This window comes from Puma concolor, chromosome D2 (assembly GCF_028749965.1).
Source record: "Puma concolor isolate L17-30 chromosome D2, mPumCon1.1.hap2, whole genome shotgun sequence".
Lineage (NCBI taxonomy): Eukaryota > Metazoa > Chordata > Mammalia > Carnivora > Felidae > Puma > Puma concolor.
In genome coordinates this window covers 54432400-54452254 of record NC_141677.1, presented here as the reverse complement: position 1 = coordinate 54452254, position 19855 = coordinate 54432400, and the positions used below count along the sequence as shown (strand labels likewise).

The 19855-nt window shown below is 44.2% G+C and overlaps 1 protein-coding gene and 1 long non-coding RNA gene across 6 annotated transcripts in view; one reads left to right on the top strand and one right to left on the bottom strand.

Annotated features, from left to right (window-relative positions):
* The window catches only part of MYOF (myoferlin), a 154034-nt gene extending 139484 nt beyond the window's left edge, over positions 1-14550 (top strand). For 4 of the 5 annotated variants that reach the window (XM_086680387.1, XM_086680389.1, XM_086680386.1 and 1 more), the window contains 8 exons: positions 1777-1865; positions 1942-2037; positions 6013-6154; positions 8639-8738; positions 9895-10085; positions 11941-12050; positions 12434-12581; positions 13985-14550. In XM_086680387.1, the coding sequence (XP_086536513.1) occupies positions 1777-1865; positions 1942-2037; positions 6013-6154; positions 8639-8738; positions 9895-10085; positions 11941-12050; positions 12434-12581; positions 13985-14023 (915 nt within the window). In that variant the 3' untranslated portion in view covers positions 14024-14550. Of the gene's footprint in view, positions 1-1776; positions 1866-1941; positions 2038-6012; positions 6155-8638; positions 8739-9894; positions 10086-11940; positions 12051-12433; positions 12582-13984 lie in introns of those variants that run through there. The other variant, XR_015241740.1, reaches the window with a different exon arrangement.
* LOC147576083 (uncharacterized) lies at positions 12311-17461 on the bottom strand. Its single transcript, XR_015241742.1, has 2 exons — positions 14752-17461; positions 12311-12788 (listed from the first exon to the last, which is right to left on the bottom strand). It is a non-coding gene; the product is annotated as an uncharacterized LOC147576083 (long non-coding RNA).
* Between the last annotated feature and the right edge of the window lie 2394 nt (positions 17462-19855).

Below are 19855 nucleotides of genomic sequence, written 5' to 3'. Positions count from 1 at the left end.
AGAGTTTCTAAGGTTTTCATGTTATAATGTAGCCCCAATCTACTTCCAAATGTGGAAGGGATTGGTTGCCCCAACTTGGCCCAACTCTCCACCACTGGACTACTCAGCTGCAGCCAAGCAGGTGGGGTCTGGGGAAGCACTGTACTTGGCCCTACCTGGGTGAGGCGGTACTCTCTGAGACCAAATTGCCAGGGAGGAAGCTGGGCTCAGTGCACAAGATGGCTCATCACAGGACCACATGCATAATGATGGGGGAGAATTAGTTTCCAGCATCTGGGGAACAGTTTCCAGAGAAACCAGGAGAGACGTGGCAAATGACAGAATGATCCGGGTGGAAGCTTGTTACAAGGAAGCCTCCTGGGATGTGCCTGGGAGATTTGGATTCAGTAGGTCTGGGGTGGCTGGAATCTGAGTTTTAACAAGTACCTGGAGGGGTTCTAATGCAGGTGGCCAGGAAATCACACTAAGAAATATTAATCTAATGGATGCAAATCATGTTGACCCCACACAACTGTGGACAAGCTTATCTATAAAAAGTGGCCGCAGGTGCCCTGGGCTTACTAGTTTGTCACTCACTCCTTGCTTTTATTCTGTTCTACATTTTCATTTCTTCCTTTTCTTATTATTCCTTCCCCCAAAGAGCCCATTCCTCCTCTTCTCTCTCCTCCCACACCTTAAATAAAGTCTTAAGAAATTACAAATTTGTAATTACAAATAAAATCCACATCTCCCCTACACCCCTCCCTCAATCCCTAGCTGGGTCTTAGGAGACACCCAAATGCCTCATGTTCTGCATCATGCTTGATGTATTATAGAACCTTGAACCCTAGAGGTTAGTTAGAAGAGAGCCAGGATTGTAGGAAAATATATCCTCTTTAAGAGTTCCAGTTAAGTCATTTTGATCATAGCGTATTAGGAAGCCAATCTAGTTTCCTTGGTAAACTTCTTATAGACCAGTCTGAAGGCAGAGTCAACAAAACATCTGAAATCAGTTTGTGAAATTTCAGTTGCTTCATGGGGTTGATATAGTTTGTTAATGGCACCCCTAGCCCATCTGGAAGAACATTCTAGTCAGATAGATGGACCTGGTCTGTGGCAGGGGAAGACCTGCTCGGGACCTCACCAAGATGGCACCACAAGGGTCAGTTGGGCTTTCAGCCTCCCCCTTCTTGCGAGCCTCCTCCCAGGTGGTGGGCACTAGCCAGCCAATAGCAGGGAGTCCTCAACTTTGGGGAACAGTAATGTTCTTGTCGTTGTTTGGGTCTTTACTCTGAACGTGCCACGTTGCAAGTCCTTCTTTAACAAATTAAATACCATTTTACATTATTTTGATTTTCTATCCGGAGGTAAGTGGAGAAACCCTTGGATGTTACAAAACTGGGATAGCAAGTAGGCAATGTGACGAATAGAGTTCTGAGTGAGGGACTCAACTTTAAGTCATTGTAAGAGGGTATGTGAGCATGTTTGGGGTGGGGGGGGGAGGTGTTAGTGATATGAAGCCCCTTCATTAACCAGGGAACACTCAGACGATGATAGAGTGGGCGCATGCAGTCATCAGAGGTTTCTGGTGAGAGTGGGAAGTGGGTACCCTAACTGCCACTGAAGATAGATGATTTCTCTTGGTTCGCTCTCCTACTCTACTCTTTTTGCCTTCCATGTGGACTAATAGTTAGCAGGCCCAAAGAAACAGTTTCACCTAGAAGACATGAAAGAAAGCTATAGGCTTCACCACTCATCATATAACTTAGTTTCTCTTTTCATTTTTAAATGATTTAGGGGAAACTTCAGATGTGGGTGGATGTTTTCCCCAAGAGTTTGGGACCACCAGGCCCTCCTTTCAACATCACCCCCCGGAAAGCCAAAAAGTAAGTAACCGTGAGACCCTGCTCTATCGGACTGGGGTCTGGGTGCAAAATCACCTTCAAAATGTGCTCCTTTCAGGTACTACCTGCGTGTGATCATCTGGAACACCAAGGATGTTCTCTTGGATGAAAAAAGCATCACAGGAGAGGAAATGAGTGACATCTATGTCAAAGGGTAAGTTTAGCATGCTAGTTTGCCTCTGACAGACTCAAGGAACGAAACAGATGCTCTCCTTCATGAGTCATCATTATGAAAGGTGTCCATTCTAGGATCCTTGGTTATTTGAAGTTCTTCTATTCCATTAATGCAATCTGCTCAGGAAACGCCAGCAGGACAAAGGGAGAGAGAACAGAAAGAGAAGAGGAATCTCTGTGGATCTTGGTTATGAGCAATCTAGTAAACTATAGGAACTGATAAGCAGTTCTACATTTCTCTTTTAAGAAAATGGGTTAAGTTTATTAAGCCGACTTATTATTTCCTTTTAGTCATTCTTTTAGTCAGCTCTTTAGTCATTCTTTTTAGTCAGTTCATTTTTATTCCTTTTTGATACCTTGAGTAACTAGCCCTAGAAACACAAGTAAGGCTTGTTAAATTTCACTTTGTATATATTTTACTACCAGCAGCTAAAGTCCATGGGAAAGAGGAAACATTAGCATATTTCCAAAAAAAATCATTGATTCTACCAGCATTTATGGGATGCCTGCATCTAACATGTGAAATGTCATAGCTGTTCATTATTCTGTTACTCGTATCATTCAATTCCAAATAGTCCATGTTGATGTTAGTTTCATGTTATGCCCTGGATCAAAGATGTTGAGTACAAAATGGCATAGATGATCAAAATGCCAGACTCGAGCCAAACTACCTGGATTGAAATCCTGGTACTTTTCCTACCAGCTGGGCAAGTTAGTAAACTCACTGTTTCCCATCGTAAAAGGCAGATAATGATAGAACCCACTGCTCTGGGATATTCAGAACATTGAGTTATTCAAAGCATTTAGGACAGTGTCTGGCAGATAGTAAACACTGGGTGTCTTAGGGTTCTCCAGAGAAACGGAACAAGTAGAGAGCAAGAGAGAGTGAGTGTGTGTGTGTATAGAGGGAGGAGGGGGAGGCAGAGAGAGAGGGATTTATCATTAGGAATTGGCGTACATGATAATGGAGGCTAAGAAGTGATTCTGCCATCCATAAGCTGGAGACCCAGCAAAGCCCGTGGTATAGTTTAGGATGAGTCCTTCCTCTGCCTTTTGCTCTCTTCAGGCCCTCAACAGATTGCACAAGACCCACCCACACGGGGGAGGGAAATCTACTTCACCGAGTCCACCAATTCAGATTCTACCTCATGCAGAAACACCCTCACAGACACACTCAGAATAACGTTTAATCTGGGCACCCTGTGACCAGTCACACTGACACAAAAAATGAACTATCACACTGTGTAAGTTAGCTAGTATTACTACTATTCCACATAGACCAGGTTTGGTTCTTTGATATGTGAAAGATAAGATTTGTTGAAATTTAATGCATTCATAAAGTGATAACAAAGTTTCCCTTTGTTATCCCAAGTGGATCCCAAGTGGCCCTCAGTCAAAACTTTGTTGAAGACATAATTACTATCATTTGGGCTCACTGTAAACAAGGAATGTTTCATCAAGTTCTTCATTATTCTTTCTCATTTCAGAAACTTATTACCATTCCCCAAGGAAAACTAATCCTAGCTAATTATATATATGCAAATTTATTTGACTCTCATAAGCATTGTTTTCTCAAATCACGGAAACAAACTCAGGTAATACTGGACTGAGAGAAAACTCTTCTAATCAAAGAATAAAAGCACAACCAAAAGTACCATGTCCTATTTGCAATTAAAATCCAAATACTATATGTGAAAAGATGAATTATGTGTAAATAGCATGCCTAGCACCGTGCACATGTGGGTGTTACACACAAAGTTATACGCATATGCACACAAATACATGGAGTAGTTCAACTTGTTTTAAAGTAAAAAATGTGAAAATATTCCTATTTAAAACTAAATGTGAGGGGCGCCTGGGTGGCGCAGGCGGTTAAGCGTCCGACTTCAGCCAGGTCACGATCTCGCGGTCCGTGAGTTCAAGCCCCGCGTCAGGCTCTGGGCTGATGGCTCGGAGCCTGGAGCCTGTTTCCGATTCTGTGTCTCCCTCTCTCTCTGCCCCTCCCCCGTTCATGCTCTGTCTCTCTCTGTCCCAAAAATAAATAAAAAACGTTGAAAAAAAAATTAAAAAAAAAAATAAATAAAATAAAATAAAACTAAATGTGAGGGGCGCCTGGGTGGCTCCGTCGGTTAAGCGTCCGACTTTGGCTCAGGTCATGATCTCACAGTCCGTGAGTTCGAGCCCCGCGTGGGCCTCTGTGCTGACAGCTCCGAGCCTGGCGCCTGTTTCAGATTCTGTGTCTCCCTCTCTCTCTGCCCCTCCCCCGTTCATGCTCTGTCTCTCTCTGTCTCAAAAATAAATAAACGTTAAAAAAAATTTTTTTTTAAAACTAAATGTGAAAAGATTCAGGAAAAAAAAGAGCAGGAAGAGCTTCAGAGGGTAAGCGGTCTGGGGAAGGAAGACGGGAGCACTTTCAGGATGTTATCAGGAAGCGAAGCCATTGACATCCTAGCCAAAGAGTGTGGACTCTGTTCAGCAAGTTAATTTAAAATCTTAAAAGTGAAAAAGAGGAATCTTTCAACTCATCTAGCTAGTCAGTTAATTAACTAGCAAAAACTACAACTATTGTAGTTGAATGATATTAGTAATACCACTACTAATAATAGGATCTAATGTTAGCACGTGACCTTACGTGACCTTCTAGTCTCCATGGTCCTTTGAGGCAGAGTGACAGGCCTGGACTTTGGAGTCAGACCAACAAAGGCTTCATAATTCTTAATTAAGACTTAATTCTGTCTGTTGCTGGCCGTATGACCTTGTGGAAGTTATCTATTCTCTCTGAACCTCAGTTTTCTCATCTGTAAAAATGGAGATAGTTATGCAATTGTTGGGAAGAATAAAACAAGGCATGCTAATTAGTACTGGTTCACAGCAGATGATCCGTAACACAGTTAAGGATATCCCTCTTCCCGTTCTGGCCCTTCTAAGCCATGATCTTTCCTTCTGTCCCCATGTCGACCAAGTGAAGGGAGCACAGATTGTTAACCACATTTTACAGATGCGAGATGAAGCCCAGAACGTGAAGTGGCAGATTTCATAGCCAGGCCTGCCTCCTACTGAGAATCTCTATCTGTGGGGTCCAGGCATCAGTATTTTTTAAAAACTGCACAGTCGATTCCACTGTGATTCTAGGTGCCGTCAGCCTGCAGAACCATGCATTCTACCCCTTTACCAGGCTAACCTCCAGCATTCCCATGGTTCCTAAAACACACACCCTCCCAACAGCCGGCAGATATGACAACAGTTTCCTCCCTCGTGTGTTCATTCATTCCTTTATTCATTCATTCATTTATTCCTTCACTGGACCTACTACATGCCAGCCATAAGGCAAAGGAAACTTTTCCGATGTCAAAAGTTAAGATGTTAAATTGTTTATGGAAGTGAATTTTCGTAGATATGCAGATGGAAATAACTTGGCTTACGTCTCCCTTGCTAGTCTCGTTAATGTGATCATAGGGCATTTAAGAATAATAAAAAAAGGAAGTTGTAAGATTACTTGAGTCATGCCTGTTTTGTTTGCTTAAATGAAATATGGAAGAGGAAATGCTAAAATTTTGAACTAACTCATATTCGTTAAGCCTATCAGCAGTGATGACAGACACTGATGAGTTATAGTTATAAAGACCAGCAGCATAGCCAGCAAGCCTCAGCGTTCCCAAAATAGAAGTTGTTGATATTTTCCAGAAAATGTCACCTTATCCCTGTTAACTGAAGTCTAAAGGGTTTCCTGCTTTTGGTTTTAGGGGAATTATATTTTATTTGGCTACAACCTGTGTTGGATGCAACAGAGCGCCTCCCCTTAATAAATCACCCCCAGCTCTGCAGATAACTGGAACCCACCCAAGAAAAGTGCATTAATTTCTTCTGCCCTTCACTTCCTTAATCACTGCACAGTTTTGTGGCTAGATTACCTGTCAATCCCGTGAAGCTAAGTCTGTTTGCTTCTGCTTTTCAGCTGGATTCCTGGCAGTGAAGAAAACAAACAGAAAACAGATGTCCATTACAGGTCCTTGGATGGTGAAGGGAATTTTAACTGGAGATTTGTTTTCCCGTTTGACTACCTCCCAGCTGAACAACTCTGTATCATTGCTAAAAAAGTGAGTTCTGAAATAGGCACATGGGAAGTGGGTGTCATGGACAGATACAGGGCATGTAGGAGCTGCTCAGCCCCTTAGGGGTCATGGGTCCAGCTCTCTCGTGATACAGACGGGGAACCTGGGACCCACAGAGGTGCAGATACTTGCCCAGGCTCACAAAGCTAGGACAGCTATTTGTGCAATTAGGAAGTATCTGGAACACAACGGTCCTTCCCAAACATGTTGGCAGCAGGGTGAAAGATCTAGTAAAGGGTAGATCCGGGGGTCTTGTATTAATATAGGCAACCACCTAAGTGTGTTTTTATATCACAGGGAGACTGATTTCTTCCCACGATAAGCAGAACTGTTTGACTCGTTAACCAAACAGGTGAAATATTAAAGTAGGTGAAATTTAGGGGTGCCTGGGAGGCTCAGTCAGTTAAGCATCCGACTTTGGCTCAGGTCATGATCTCACAGTTCGTGGGTTTGGGACCCGTGGAAGGCTCTGTGCTGACAGCTCAGAGCCTGGAGCCTGCTTCAGATTCTGTCTCCCTCTCTACCCCTCCCCCGCTTACTCTCTGCTGTCTCTCTCTCTCAAAGTAAATAAACATTAAAAAAATTTTAAGTAGGTGAAATTTTCCTTTTACCTTCTTTATTAAAACTCAGCATCTGTTTTACCTCCCTCAGAAGCACTTCCCTGAGGGTTCAGGGCCCTCGTGGTTGATAAGACTCTAGTTACAGAACTCAACTCAAACTGGCTTATACCAAAAAACTGATTTATTGGTTCACATTACTAAAACGTCCAGGGATGGCTGGCTTAGGAATGCCTGGATCCCAAGTTGAACTGATGTCTTTAGAAATTGTTCTCACTTTCTCCACCCCTCTCTCTCTGTCCTCTCCTGTGGCCCTCCTTCTCTGGTGGAGGCAAGATGGCTGCCAGCAGCCCCAGCCACCTCCTGCCCTCCCAGAAACCTCAGCAGAAAGAGAAGAACTAATCCCCAATGGCACCAACCAGAGTTCTGGAATTGGGCCTCAGTGCCTCTGCCTGTTTGGGGTCACGTTCCCATCCCTGAACCAACCAATGTGGCCTGGGGATGCAGTGCTCTGACTGGTTCTGGGGTTAGGAATGGAGTTAGTTCTTCCCAAACTGGAGGTCAGTCCCCAAGGAAAATCTGGATGCTTTTTTTTTTCCTCCAAAAAGGAGGCCTGAGGTCTGGGCAGGCAATAATAACAGATGTCTTTTATGGGTCCCCTGTCCCATTCCTGTCCCCCACATTCTATAAACTTTTCCTAGTTCTGCCTGCTCACCTTCTCTCCCCACACCTGATCAAAATGCATCTGCATCATGTCCCATATAACCAGACCCGTCCCTCTGCTGGCCCTGCTCAGTGCTGACACTGTGGGGAGCGTTTTTCTGTGCCTAGTGAGAGAAATGCCTTCAAAGGGCACTGTCCAGAGACCTACTAGTTCAACCAGATGTCAAATCCTGCACACTTCCAGATGGTGAGGCAGACTGGCGAGAAGGGGAGGGACTTAGGGTTAAGTAGGCCTTTCTTACTTACCCACATCTACTGCTGGACCCCTCAGCGCCCTGAGTGTCACCTGGAGCCTGACCCCACACAGGACAGTCAGTGGGGCCAGGACGAGCTTCCTAGCCCCTCAGAGCCAGGCCCCCTGAGCCCTGCAAAGGGCAACATTCATGGAATGTCATCTGAAAAACAAGAAACAATCCAACCATCTTTTCTTCGAATTCATGAATCACTGGGGGATTCCCATTACGTAGGTGTGATTAGGCTGTGGAGGTGTTATTGTGGTTGGCTAATATTGTTTGGGCAGAGGCAGAGACCAGAGGTGAGAACTTAGAGGACCCTTACCCAGTCCTCCCTCCACCCAGCTTTAGAACGAGGAATCCGGGGGTCTTGGTTGACCGCAGCGTGTAACAAACAGCAGTATTGTCAAAAGCCAAAAATGTCAGGACATTTTAAACCTGCACTGAGAAAAGGGAGAAAGCTGGGTCCCAGTCTCCTCACCATCATGTGAAATGATGTGCTCAGATACCCACATGGGGTGGGAAGAAGGTCACCGAGCAAATGTGACACCCCAGTGGGTGATATTGTGGGCTGGCTTCGGACAGCCTGGCTGTTAGTCTGAGCTGGCCTAGTGGTCTCGGGGTGGGGAAGCAGAAATAATCACTCCCCAAACCCCAGGAATGGCAGCAGGAAGTCACGCTGATAGGAACATGGCAGGCAGGAAACCTTCTGTTTGGGGATTGCCTGGGGCAACCTTTTTGTCACCCAGCTGGTGGCCTTGAGACTTCCGGGAGAGACCGGCTGCCCTCCATACCATGGGGTAGAGGGGTGAGGGCAAGGGAAAGGGGTGTTAGAGGTGGGATGCAAAGGAGCGAAAAAGCCCCATGCCCTGATGCTGGGGTCTCGAGGGGCCCAAAGGGAAGGTTTCAGAGTTCAGTGGTGTCATTTGGTTTTTCTGTTTATCTTGTCATTTTAGGAGCATTTCTGGAGTATTGACCAAACTGAATTTCGGGTCCCACCCAGGCTGATCATTCAGATATGGGATAATGACAAGTTTTCTCTGGATGACTATTTGGGTAGGACTTACATTTGGATACTTTTCTCTAAGAAATTTTACTTTGATTTAGTGAAATCAATTAAAATTTGGAGTCAATTATTCAAATCTCCAATACTGTGGGTAATTAAGGGTTGGGGCACACTCACTGCCTGGATGTCCCCTGGGTGGTGTGGGCTGCCTGTCTTCTGTCCCAGGTCCTCCGAGAATTTCCTGCAGTGAACGTCACCCTTTTCTGCAGGCCCCATCTACTCTCAAGGGCCCCTAAGGAGGCTCTTGCACCAGCTCCTGTCTTGCCATGAAGACACAAATCCTGTCTTCACAAGGGGATCCCACACCCCTGCCTCCACTTCCAAACTACCCACTGTACCTCCTCAGCACCTCGGAATTGGCTCCCTCCTCCATGCTGCTCTCCAAGATTACTGAGGTTCCCTAATGTCATCAGCCATTGTTCCTTCCCCCAGGTCCATCCTCCTCTGTGGTTAAAGGCACTTACTAAACAACCCCCCCCCCACCACCACCATGTTCCCTTTCTTGGCACACATGCTCCCCACCCCCACCCCCAGTGCATAATGCTCTTCTGATTTCTACTTTCCCAGGCCCGGGGTCTGCCTGGTTGGCCAGCTCTGTTTTTTCCTCCCCCTCTTTAAATACAGGCTTTTGCCTTCCCTGGGGTTCTCTGGCCCTTCCCCCAAACAATTTACACTCCCCACTCAGTTGAAGGTAAAGCTTCAGTGTTCACCTGTCAGCAAGGTATGACTCCTAAAGCAGCACAAGGAGCCTGACCACTCACAGTGCCTCTGTTCAGGGCAGCTTGAGACCACTATGAGCAAATTTCAAATTTGCGTTCAGTGGATGTCTAGTCTAGTCTAGTCTAGTCTAGTCTATAGATGTTTAATTATTTTGAGCTTGTAGAAGAGCTCAGTTTATGTTTGTATCTTTGAGAATTAAACCGTGTCAACCTCTGTGAGATGCAGAGTGGTGGGTAGACATTTCTCTACCACTTTCCATCCTATCTGGAAGGAATTTTAAATGTCTACCAGGATCCCTTTCTCTAACTCACCCATCACCTGCTCAAGATCATTGTGTGCCTCTCCTCCGACAAGAACATTGTGTTCACTTGTGAACAACGGCTGATCCGTGGAAGCTTATGTGGATTTAATTGTTTCCTTGGCTAGGTTTCCTGGAACTTGATTTGCACCACACCATCATTCCAGCAAAATCATCAGAGAAATGCAATTTGGACATGGTTCCAGACCTCAAAGCCATGAACCCCCTTAAAGCAAAAACTGCCTCACTGTTTGAGCAGAAGTCCATGAAAGGATGGTGGCCATGCTTTGCGGATAAAGATGGCTCCCGTGTGATGGCTGTATGAGTATTTCCCAATTCGGGGTCATTTATTTCTTTCATCATTCAGGCTTTGCCCTCTATCAATCGATTTACTCCAGATAAAGAAGTGTTACACTGATGGGGCTTTAAGCTACAGGAGTGGTTTGTACTGGGATTACAAGAGAAGGTGGTAGATGCCGTGAGTGTATGTTTGGGGTTGCGTGGAAAGTGGAGAGATTGGAATGGTAAAAAGCTGAGAGCCCAAGTGGTTGCACCGTATTTCTTTAGGACCCTCCTTCCCTGAGAAGGCTAATTTATCCAGAGTTCCAGTACAATTCAGTACAGGAAAGGGAACTTCAAACTCAAACTCTTGTTTAAAAAAAAGTAAATTTTAAAAGGGTGGAAGAAGCAGGGAGCCCTGACATCCACTGAACAAGAAGGCCATAACTTACAATTTGGAGAATTCAAGATAGATTGTGGTAGAGAAGCAGAAGTCTGGGTTACCATGCCATGTCACCGAAAACTACCTATTTCATCATGTATTATTGTCATTCTTATAACAGCTAACATTTTAGATCACTGATGATGAGCCAGACAACATGCTAAGTGACTGCTTTATGCTCAAATCTTGTTTTTAAAAATAACTTTGAGGTATAATTTACATAAAATCAACCACACCCATTTAGAGTGCACAATTCCATGTGTTTTGACTGATATAGACACTTAAGAAGCCACCACCAGAACAAAGGATCCAGAACATTCCCACTGCTCCAGAAGTTTCCTTGTGCCCTTTGCAGCCTACTATCCCCTCCACCCCTGGCCCAGGAAACCACTTATCTGTTTTCTACAGAGTAATTTACACAGAATCTCATTTCGTTCTAGACATTATCTCCAAATTGTAGATTTAAAAAACAGGCTTGGATATAATATTATAGGTCAATTATACTTCAGTTAAAAATTTTTTTAAGTTTTCTTTATCAAACAAAAGAATAAAAAATATTGCTGAACTAAGTAAAACAAAAACAAAAGCCCCCAAAACAGGCTTGGAGAGATGTAGCAACTTGCTGCAGGCAGACACCTCATTTTGTCCGACTCATTAGCATAGGAGTCATTTGGCTCCACCCCCTAACCAAGTGCTGGGGTTGGGGGTTCTTAGGCTGCCGTGACCAAGTGGGCATTCTGGGGTCCTAGAAAGCCCATTACAAGCCTGGCCATAGAAGTGGGCAACTTACTAGACGTCTTTCGGCTTCAGTGTCCTTGGGTGCACATGAAGGAAATAGCAGTACCTGCTGTATAGGGTTGCTGTGAGCCTTACATGAGATTATCCACGTAGAAGGCTTAAACAGTATCCAGTGCATCACTTAGGAACCTGTATAAACACGAAGGCAGCATTCATTCGTTCACTCATTCATTCATATATTCAGCTAGTGTGCATCGAGTACCCATGAAGTGTCAGCCCTGCTCCAAGCAGTGGGGCTACCATGGTTACGCAGGAAGCATGCAGACTCTCTGGGAGCCTACAGTTAATGCTCAAGAAGTATTAGATATTGGTATTAGCAGTATTTAGGTTAATCTGGGTCCAAATAAAGTTACGAAGGGTAGTGTGTGAGAAGGCAAGGAGATGGCTATGAGAGAATTAGATGATGGGGTACAGAGAATGAAAAGCAGGGACTGCGGGGAGGGAAAGCAACTTTTCCTCTCAGTTTCCCACAAGGAGTCGGTTCAGAAACACATGGAAGAGGAAATGCGATGAAATCTCTTGAGGAAAATTTAAGGCAATCTAAGGATTGTTTTACAAGAATAAAAATCATTGCTCAGGGAATACTCCTTGGGTTGAAGTGAAAATATTTGTGAAACGTGATGTCATGTGTTTAACCTGTTCTGCTTTACTGAAGGGGAAAGTGGAGATGACGTTGGAAATCCTCAATGAGAAGGAGGCAGACGAGAGGCCAGCCGGGAAGGGACGGGATGAACCCAACATGAACCCCAAGCTGGACCCACCAAAGTGAGAGGCCCTCTTTGTTCTTCACAACGTCTGATCCCCAAACACCTGCAGTCTGAAAAGCCCCCCTTCCAATGCACTTAATGGACTGGATTCACTGTTGTCTTAATTTTGTACTTAATGGGGGTGGGGGATGGAAGAGCCCGGTGATCTGGCTTCATTTTAACCCTTGTCCCTTCCCACAAAACCAAAGTGCAGAGTATCTTCGGCATCTTAGGAGGCTATAAAATGTTAAAGAATCTTTCTCAGCCAACTAAGGGGAATAATATCTTTTCTTGACTTTATAAATGTTATTTATTAATTATTCTCTAAACTGTGTTAGGTTCTGAGGTAAAATTCCTGTCCCACCTGAACTGGCTAGGTAAAACCATTTCTTTGCAATGCAGCCGGCCAGAAACCTCCTTCCTGTGGTTCACCAACCCGTGTAAGACCATGAAGTTCATCGTGTGGCGCCGATTTAAGTGGGTCATCATTGGCCTGCTGATCCTGCTGATCCTGCTGCTCTTCGTGGCCGTGCTCCTGTACTCCTTACCGGTGCGAGTCCTTGGCCTCTCGTCTTGGCGTTTTGTGTGTGAATCACAGTCTGTCATCTAACTTGGGTCTGGCCTTGGTTGCTCTTCAGCAGACTGACCTACTTCGTGGTTGTGGTGTCGCAGCCCTTCAACATGTGGAAATTTTGCAGTAATGCGTGTTGTGATAAGCATGACATTCTTAGGGTTTCATAATTACAGGCAGAACTTCCTGGTTGGAAGAAAAAACTTTTGGTTTCAAGAATTCTAGGAGAAACCCCTCAGACCTTTAGCAGTATGTACCAGGACAATAGCCAGCATTTCTGACTGATCTTCCTGCCTTCACACTTCCTTGGTCCAAACCATCCTGTAAGCTAACTCCTTATCCTAGCATTCACAGATTCCCCCCAGTATGGGCTCATTGTAGGTCTACACTAATCTTGAACTTCACTCAAACTAGCTAGTTCCCCCAACCCCCAGCAGGTATTGCCCTGACCTGACAGGATGCCTTTGCCAATGCTATTCGCTTGCCTGTGTCGTGTCTATCGAAACTTTCTTATTTGTTCTTTAAGGCCTGCATCACATAACCTGTCCCTTAAGTTTTCTTAACCACCTCAGTCATAAATGGGAGTCTAAATGGGAGGTTTGCCAGTGTGCCTAGAAGTAGTACCTCCATTCTTTCATTCAAGGAATTTATTGAACATCTACTATAGGCTAGGAATTGGGATGTCAAGATGACCAAGGCATGATTTCTGCCCATGAGCAGTTCATGGCCTGAGGATAAGCAGACATAGGAACAAGTCAATTACTATGAAAGGCAAGCTATTATGGATATATGAACAGATTATCATAGGACCTCATTGCTGAGGATGGTTTCACCAAGGAGGGGGCATTTAAGCCCATTTTGCCAAGTGGAGAAGGGATAGTCCAGGCATTTAAAGACCCTTACTTTGATTCATATTAGTAATAATACAGCTGGTTTTGTGTAGGGTGGCATAGTCACAACCCCAACAGCAGAGATTTTAAGTCTCTATTTTTTCCCAGTATACTTTCTGTTTGTTAATGCACACACACACAATTTTCTAGTTATAAGTAGTCCAATCTGTCTTGACCATTTAAAAAAAACTCCTCAGTTATTTTTACTGATTTAGATTTTATTGACTTAAACAAGTGGTTCCCAACTGGGGGAAATTTTGCCCTCAGGAGGATGTTTGGCAATGTCTGGAGGCATTTTGGTTGTCACACCTAGGGGTGCCCGCGTGCCCCTGGCATCAGGCAGACAGAGGCCAGGAAAGCTGCACATCTTGTGATGCACAGGACAGTCCCCAGCAATAAAGAATCACGCAGTTCTAAATGTTGGTAGTGCCAATGTTGAGAAGCCCTGACTTAAAATATATACATTTTTTAACATTTTTGTTTCCTTTTCAGAACTATTTGTCAATGAAGATTGTGAGGCCAAATGCATAATGAAAGCAAAGGCTTCTTTTCAAGTCATCCAGCAATGAGGGAATCCTGTCTCTGTTACGGACCAAAACCAAGAGTGATTTTGTGTCTGAGACAACATCGCCGTGACTTGTCACATTACTTCACCGAGGCCATCAGTTCCCGGAGGGTCTAGGTCCTGGAAAGTCAGGCCAACAAGCAACATTTTTATTTTCTTATCTTGTGAAGTATTAAAAAGTTTTAACCATGTTTTTCAGGATATTTTTCAAGGTGGCTGGTTCCATTTAAAAAAGCATCATTTTTACGTGTCCTTAATTTTATAATTCAATTTTTAGAAACTGCTGAAATCAAAGTGGAAAAATTTCTGCACCTTAACTTCATATGCTTATTTGTAATCAACAAAAAGGACTCTGCGTTATAAAATATTTAGCATAGCTAGAGTAATTCTTATTTATGCCTGCAGCCATTGTTACGATATTTTATACGGATGAATGTCATGAGACTCTATTCAACCTCTCTGATGGACTCAAATAAAAACATTTCACCTTTGACACATAGCTGTTTATTGTAGCTGTGGGCTGAGTTGGGAAGGACGCAGTTTCCAGTCCTCTGGGTCTCAGCAGATGGAAGGCCACAGCATCCCACTTGGCTGTAAACCTTTTATATATGTGTGTTGCCAAATCCTAGCCAGTGGGCCAAACTGAGGCTAATATAATAAATCACAAAAGCTAACAGTTAGCAAAAGTACTCACTCTGGGGGCACCTCGGTGGCTTAGTCGGTTACGTGTCCAACTTCGGCATGTCATGATCTCACAGTTCGTGAGTTCGAGCCCCGCGTCGGGCTCTGTGCTGACAGCTCGGAGCCTGGAGCCTGCTTCGGATTCTGTGTCTCCCTCTCTCTCTGCTCCTCCCTTGCTCATGCTCTGTCTCTATTGCTCTCAAAAATAGATAAAACATAAAAAAAATATTTTTAATTAAAAAAAGAAGTCCTCACTCTGTGCATAGCATTGTTTCACGTGCTTTATGTTTAGTAACTCATTTAATCCTCCAGATAATCCTATAAAGGTAGATAATATCAACTCCATTTTACAGTTGAAGAAATTGAGGCACAAAGGTTAAGTACTTTGCATAAGGCCACACAATCAATGGTAGAGCTGGAATTGGAACCCAGGCAGTCTGGTTTCTTCTTCACTTCTCTTAACCACAACATGATACCACCATGGGAAGGCTATCAAGGGGAGCACAGGGCTGAATGGTCAGGTGACGAATGACAGTAGTGACCCAGTGTGGCTCCATGCCAACACCAAACACAGCGTGCCTTCTAGAACATTGTCCTGATAATATTTGAGACCACAGTGACATCGTCAGATAGTTCTATTCGAAACACAGAGCCAAGGGGAGCAAGAAATGGTACAATAATGGTGATACTTTTGCACATTTAGACAACATTATACCACAGTGGTGACTATCTTAACATTATTGCCGAGTTGTTTCATATTTTGAGCATTTTATGTTCTCAGAATTTTAACATTCTAGTGTGCTCAATACATAAAATGGCTGACAGAGCACTAACTAAATCAGAATGTTCACCCTTCCCCCAGGCGCCTTGTATTCTGTCCCTTGAGTCTGGCGATGGTATCTCCCACCCGAAACGCCTCCACCCACCTGCACTGGTGGGAGCGGTGCCCACCCTTGAAGTTCTTGTTCAAATGCCACTTACTTCTTACACCTCCTAGGCCTCAAAGTGATCCTTCGATATCAGATGCAAACATATTAGTACAACCTTCCTGGAGATATGTTTAAAAGCCTTAAAAATGTTTGTGCCCTTTGACCCGGTAATTTCACTCCTGAGTATTAACTCCAAGGAAATAATCAGAAAGACAGCCAAAGGTTCATGTACAAAAATGGCACATTACAGTGGGCTTTCTAATGGCACAAATCAGAAACCTAAATGCCCAACTACAGGGGAATGGTTGAATATATGGTGCAATCCCTATATTGGTGCACAAATGAAAACATATCAACTTTTAAAATTTTGTTACTGACATAGGAAAATGCTGATATGTGAGAAACAAAAAAAAAATCACAATACAAATATAAAATAAGCCCCCAAATACATGTGTGTCTATAAGGAGAGGCATCAAAATATTAGCAGTATAAGGAGTTTACGCGAGATTTAGATTTGGGCATATTTAAGTCATTTATAAAAGTAAATCAACATTGGAGGTTCATAACAATTTTGTTACCTAAAACTAAGGGATCAAGCTTTGACAAATATTGCCGTACTTTGTTTCACCTTATAGCTCTATAGGTGTGGCTCGTTTTCACAACCAACTGTAAGCTCCTTTAGGACAGAGGGTGCCATGAAGCAGCAGGCCTGGATTTGTATCCTTGGTCATGCCTCAGACTCCTCTGCAACCTGGGAACAATAGTGCCCGCCTCACTGGATTAAGGTGAGGGCTAAATGAAATCCTGTGTGTCAAGTACCTTTACAATATCTGAGGCCTGGTAGGCACTCGATGCATGGACGTTCGGTATTACATCAGATGGGTAAAAATCTGATGTTCTAGTCCCAAAAGCAGATAAAAGCCGACTGTTTTCCTTCTAAGACTCACCAAATAGGAGAAAAGCAAGATCTAAGACTATCTGCTACCTCCTCAAGGCCGAGAAAGAAGGAAGTAGGGGTCTCAAGGCTGGGAGGTAGGAAAACAAGTCAGTTCTCCCCAATTCGGGTGGTTTTGTAGAAGTGGTGTGTGGGTGATGGCAGGGACACCTGCGTCCTTCCAGTGGTTTCTGCTCCCGTCTGGCGACCAATGGGCCCTCCCTGTTATGGGGTTGACAGATGTCATCACAGCTCTCATGAACAGTCACAGGCTAGCCTCCTAACCCTTTGGAATTATACTGTACCCACACCCAAACTACTTTTTTACAATGTCACATCATCTTGCTTATGATGAACAGAAAAAAGGTCAAAGCTTTCATCTAATTTAGGAGACACTCTAATGATGTAAAGGATACAAATGTATTTAAAATGGAATTGTCTTGGAGAAAAAAAAATAGGCTCCAAAGAAGACCACTGTTCCAGGCAAGGTTGTTATTTTGAACATTTAACAATCAGTATGGCATTGACACCAGCCAATCAGAACAGGTGCTTTACCCCGTCACAATGGAGAATGGCTAGTAAAAGCCTAGAACCACCATACCAATACGTGCAGGTTGAATATTAGCTTTCCTTCCAGGGAACCCCACCAATATGTCCTCCCACAGTGCCTCACTCAAGGAATACAGGCATACCTCAGAGATATTGCAGATTTGGTGAATGTAGCAATAAAGCGAGTCAAATGACTTTTGTTGGTTTCCCAGTGCGTATAAAAGTGAAGTTTCCACCATACTGCAGTGTATTAAATGTGCAGTAGCATTATGTCTAAAAAAATAATGTACATACCTTAATTAAAAAAAAAAAAACTTGGGGCGCCTGGGTGGCGCCGTCGGTTAAGCGTCCGACTTCAGCCAGGTCACGATCTCGCGGTCCGTGAGTTCGAGCCCCGCGTCAGGCTCTGGGCTGATGGCTCGGAGCCTGGAGCCTGTTTCCGATTCTGTGTGTCCCTCTCTCTCTGCCCCTCCCCCATTCATGCTCTGTCTCTTTCTGTCCCCCCCAAAAAAAAATAATAAATAAATAAACGTTAAAAAAAAAAAAAAAAAAAAAAACTTTGGTGGGGCGCCTGGGTGGCTCAGTCAGTTAAGCGGCCGACTTCAGCTCAGGTCACGATCTCGCGGTCCGTGAGTTCGAGCCCCGCGTCGGGCTCTGTGCTGACAGCTCAGAGCGTGGAGCCTGTTTCAGATTCTGTGTCTCCCTCTCTCTGACCCTCCCCTGTTCATGCTCTGTCTCTCTCTGTCTCAAAAATAAATAAACGTTGAAAAAAAAAATTTTTTTTAAACTTTGGTAAAAAAATCCTAACTGTCACCTGACCTTTCAGAATCCTAATCTTCTTGCTGGTGGAGGCTCTTGCCTCTATGTTGGTGGCCACTCACTGCTCAGGGTGGTGGTTGCTGAAGGCTGGGTGGCTGTGGCACTTTCTTAAATTAAGACAACAACGAAGTTTTCTGCATTGATGTGCTCTTCCCTTCATGAACGATTTCTCTGTAGCATGCGATGCTGTTTGATAGCCTTTTACCCACACCAGAACTTCTGCCAAAACTGAAGTCAGTCCTCTCACATTCTGCCTTTGCCTTATCACCAAGTTTATGCAATAGTCTAAATCTTTTGTCGTCACGTAAACAATCTTCACAGCATCTTCACCAGGAGATTCCACCTCAAGAAATCGCTCTCTTTGCTCTTTCCTAAAAAGCAACTTCTCATCCAAGACAGTTTCACCATGAGATCGCAGCCATTCAGTCCCAGCTTCAGGCTCCACCTTCAGATTCCAGTTCTCTTGCTCTTTCCGCCACGTCGGCAGTTACTTCCTCCACGCCAGTCCTGAGCCCCTCAAAGTCATCCCTGGGTGCTGGAGTCAACTTCTTCCAAACGCCTGTGAATGTTGCAATCTTGACCTCTCCCCATGAATCACAAGTATTCTTAATGGCATCTAGAATGGTGAATTCTTTCTGGAAATTTTTCAATTTATTTTGCCCAGATCCATCAGAGAAATCACTATCGGTGGCAGCCACAGCCTTCCAAATGTATTACCTAAATAATAAGAATGGAGAGTCAGAAATGACTCCTTGATTTATGGGCTGCGGAACAGATGTAGTCTTAGCAGCTATGAAAACAGCATTAATCTCATGCATTTCCATCAGAGCTGTTGGGTGATCAGGGGTACTGTCAGTGAGCAGTGATATTTTTGAAGGGATCTTTTTCCTGAGCAGTAGGTCTCCACAGTAGACATAAACCATTCAGTAAACCCTGTTGTAAACAGATGTTCTTGACCGAACATCTTTGTTGTTCCATTTATAGAGCACAGGAAAATTCAGCGTAATTCTTAAGAGCTCTACGAGTTTGGGTATAGTAAATGGGCAGTGGCTTCAACTGAAAGTCACCAGCCGCATTAGCCCCTGACAAGAGGGTCAGCTTCTCCTTTGAAGCTTTGAAGCCAGGCACTGACCTCTGTAGCTACGAAAGTCCTAGGTGGCATCTTCTTCCAATAGAAGATTGTTTCCAGTATACGGACAAATCTGTCATTTAGCGTGGCCCCCTTCACGAATTACATTAGCTAGATCTTCAGGATAACCTGCTGCAGCTTCTACATCAGCACTCGCTGCTTCACTTTTATGTTACGGAGACGGCTTCTTCGCTTAAACACCATGAGCCAACCCGGCCTCAAACGTTTCTTCTGCAGCTTCCTCACCTCCCTCAGCCTTTACAACACTGAAGAAAGTTAGGGCCTTGCTCCAGATTAGGCTTTAGCTTAAGGGAATGTTGTGGCTGGTTGGATCTTCTATACAGACCGCTAGACCTTTCTCCGTATCAGCAATGAGGCTGTTCTGCTTTCTTATCCTTCGTGTGTTCACTGGAGTAGCACTTTTAATTTCAAGAACTTTTCCTTTGCGTTTGCAGCTTGGCTAGCTGGCTCCAGCCTCTGGCCCCTCTCAGCTTTTAACAGGTCTTCCACACCGGGCATCACCATTTCTAGCTGCTGATTTAAAAGGAGAGACATGCCATTCCTCCTTTCACTTGGAGGCAACTATAGGGGTATTAGTTGGCCTAACTTCAGGGAATTGAAATTATTGTTGTGTCTCAGGGAACAGGGAAGCCTGAGAGAGGGCGAGAGATGGGGGAACAGCCAGTCGGTAGAGCAGTCAGAACACACACGTTTACTGATTAAGTTTGCTGTCCCACATGGGCGCAGTTCATGGCGC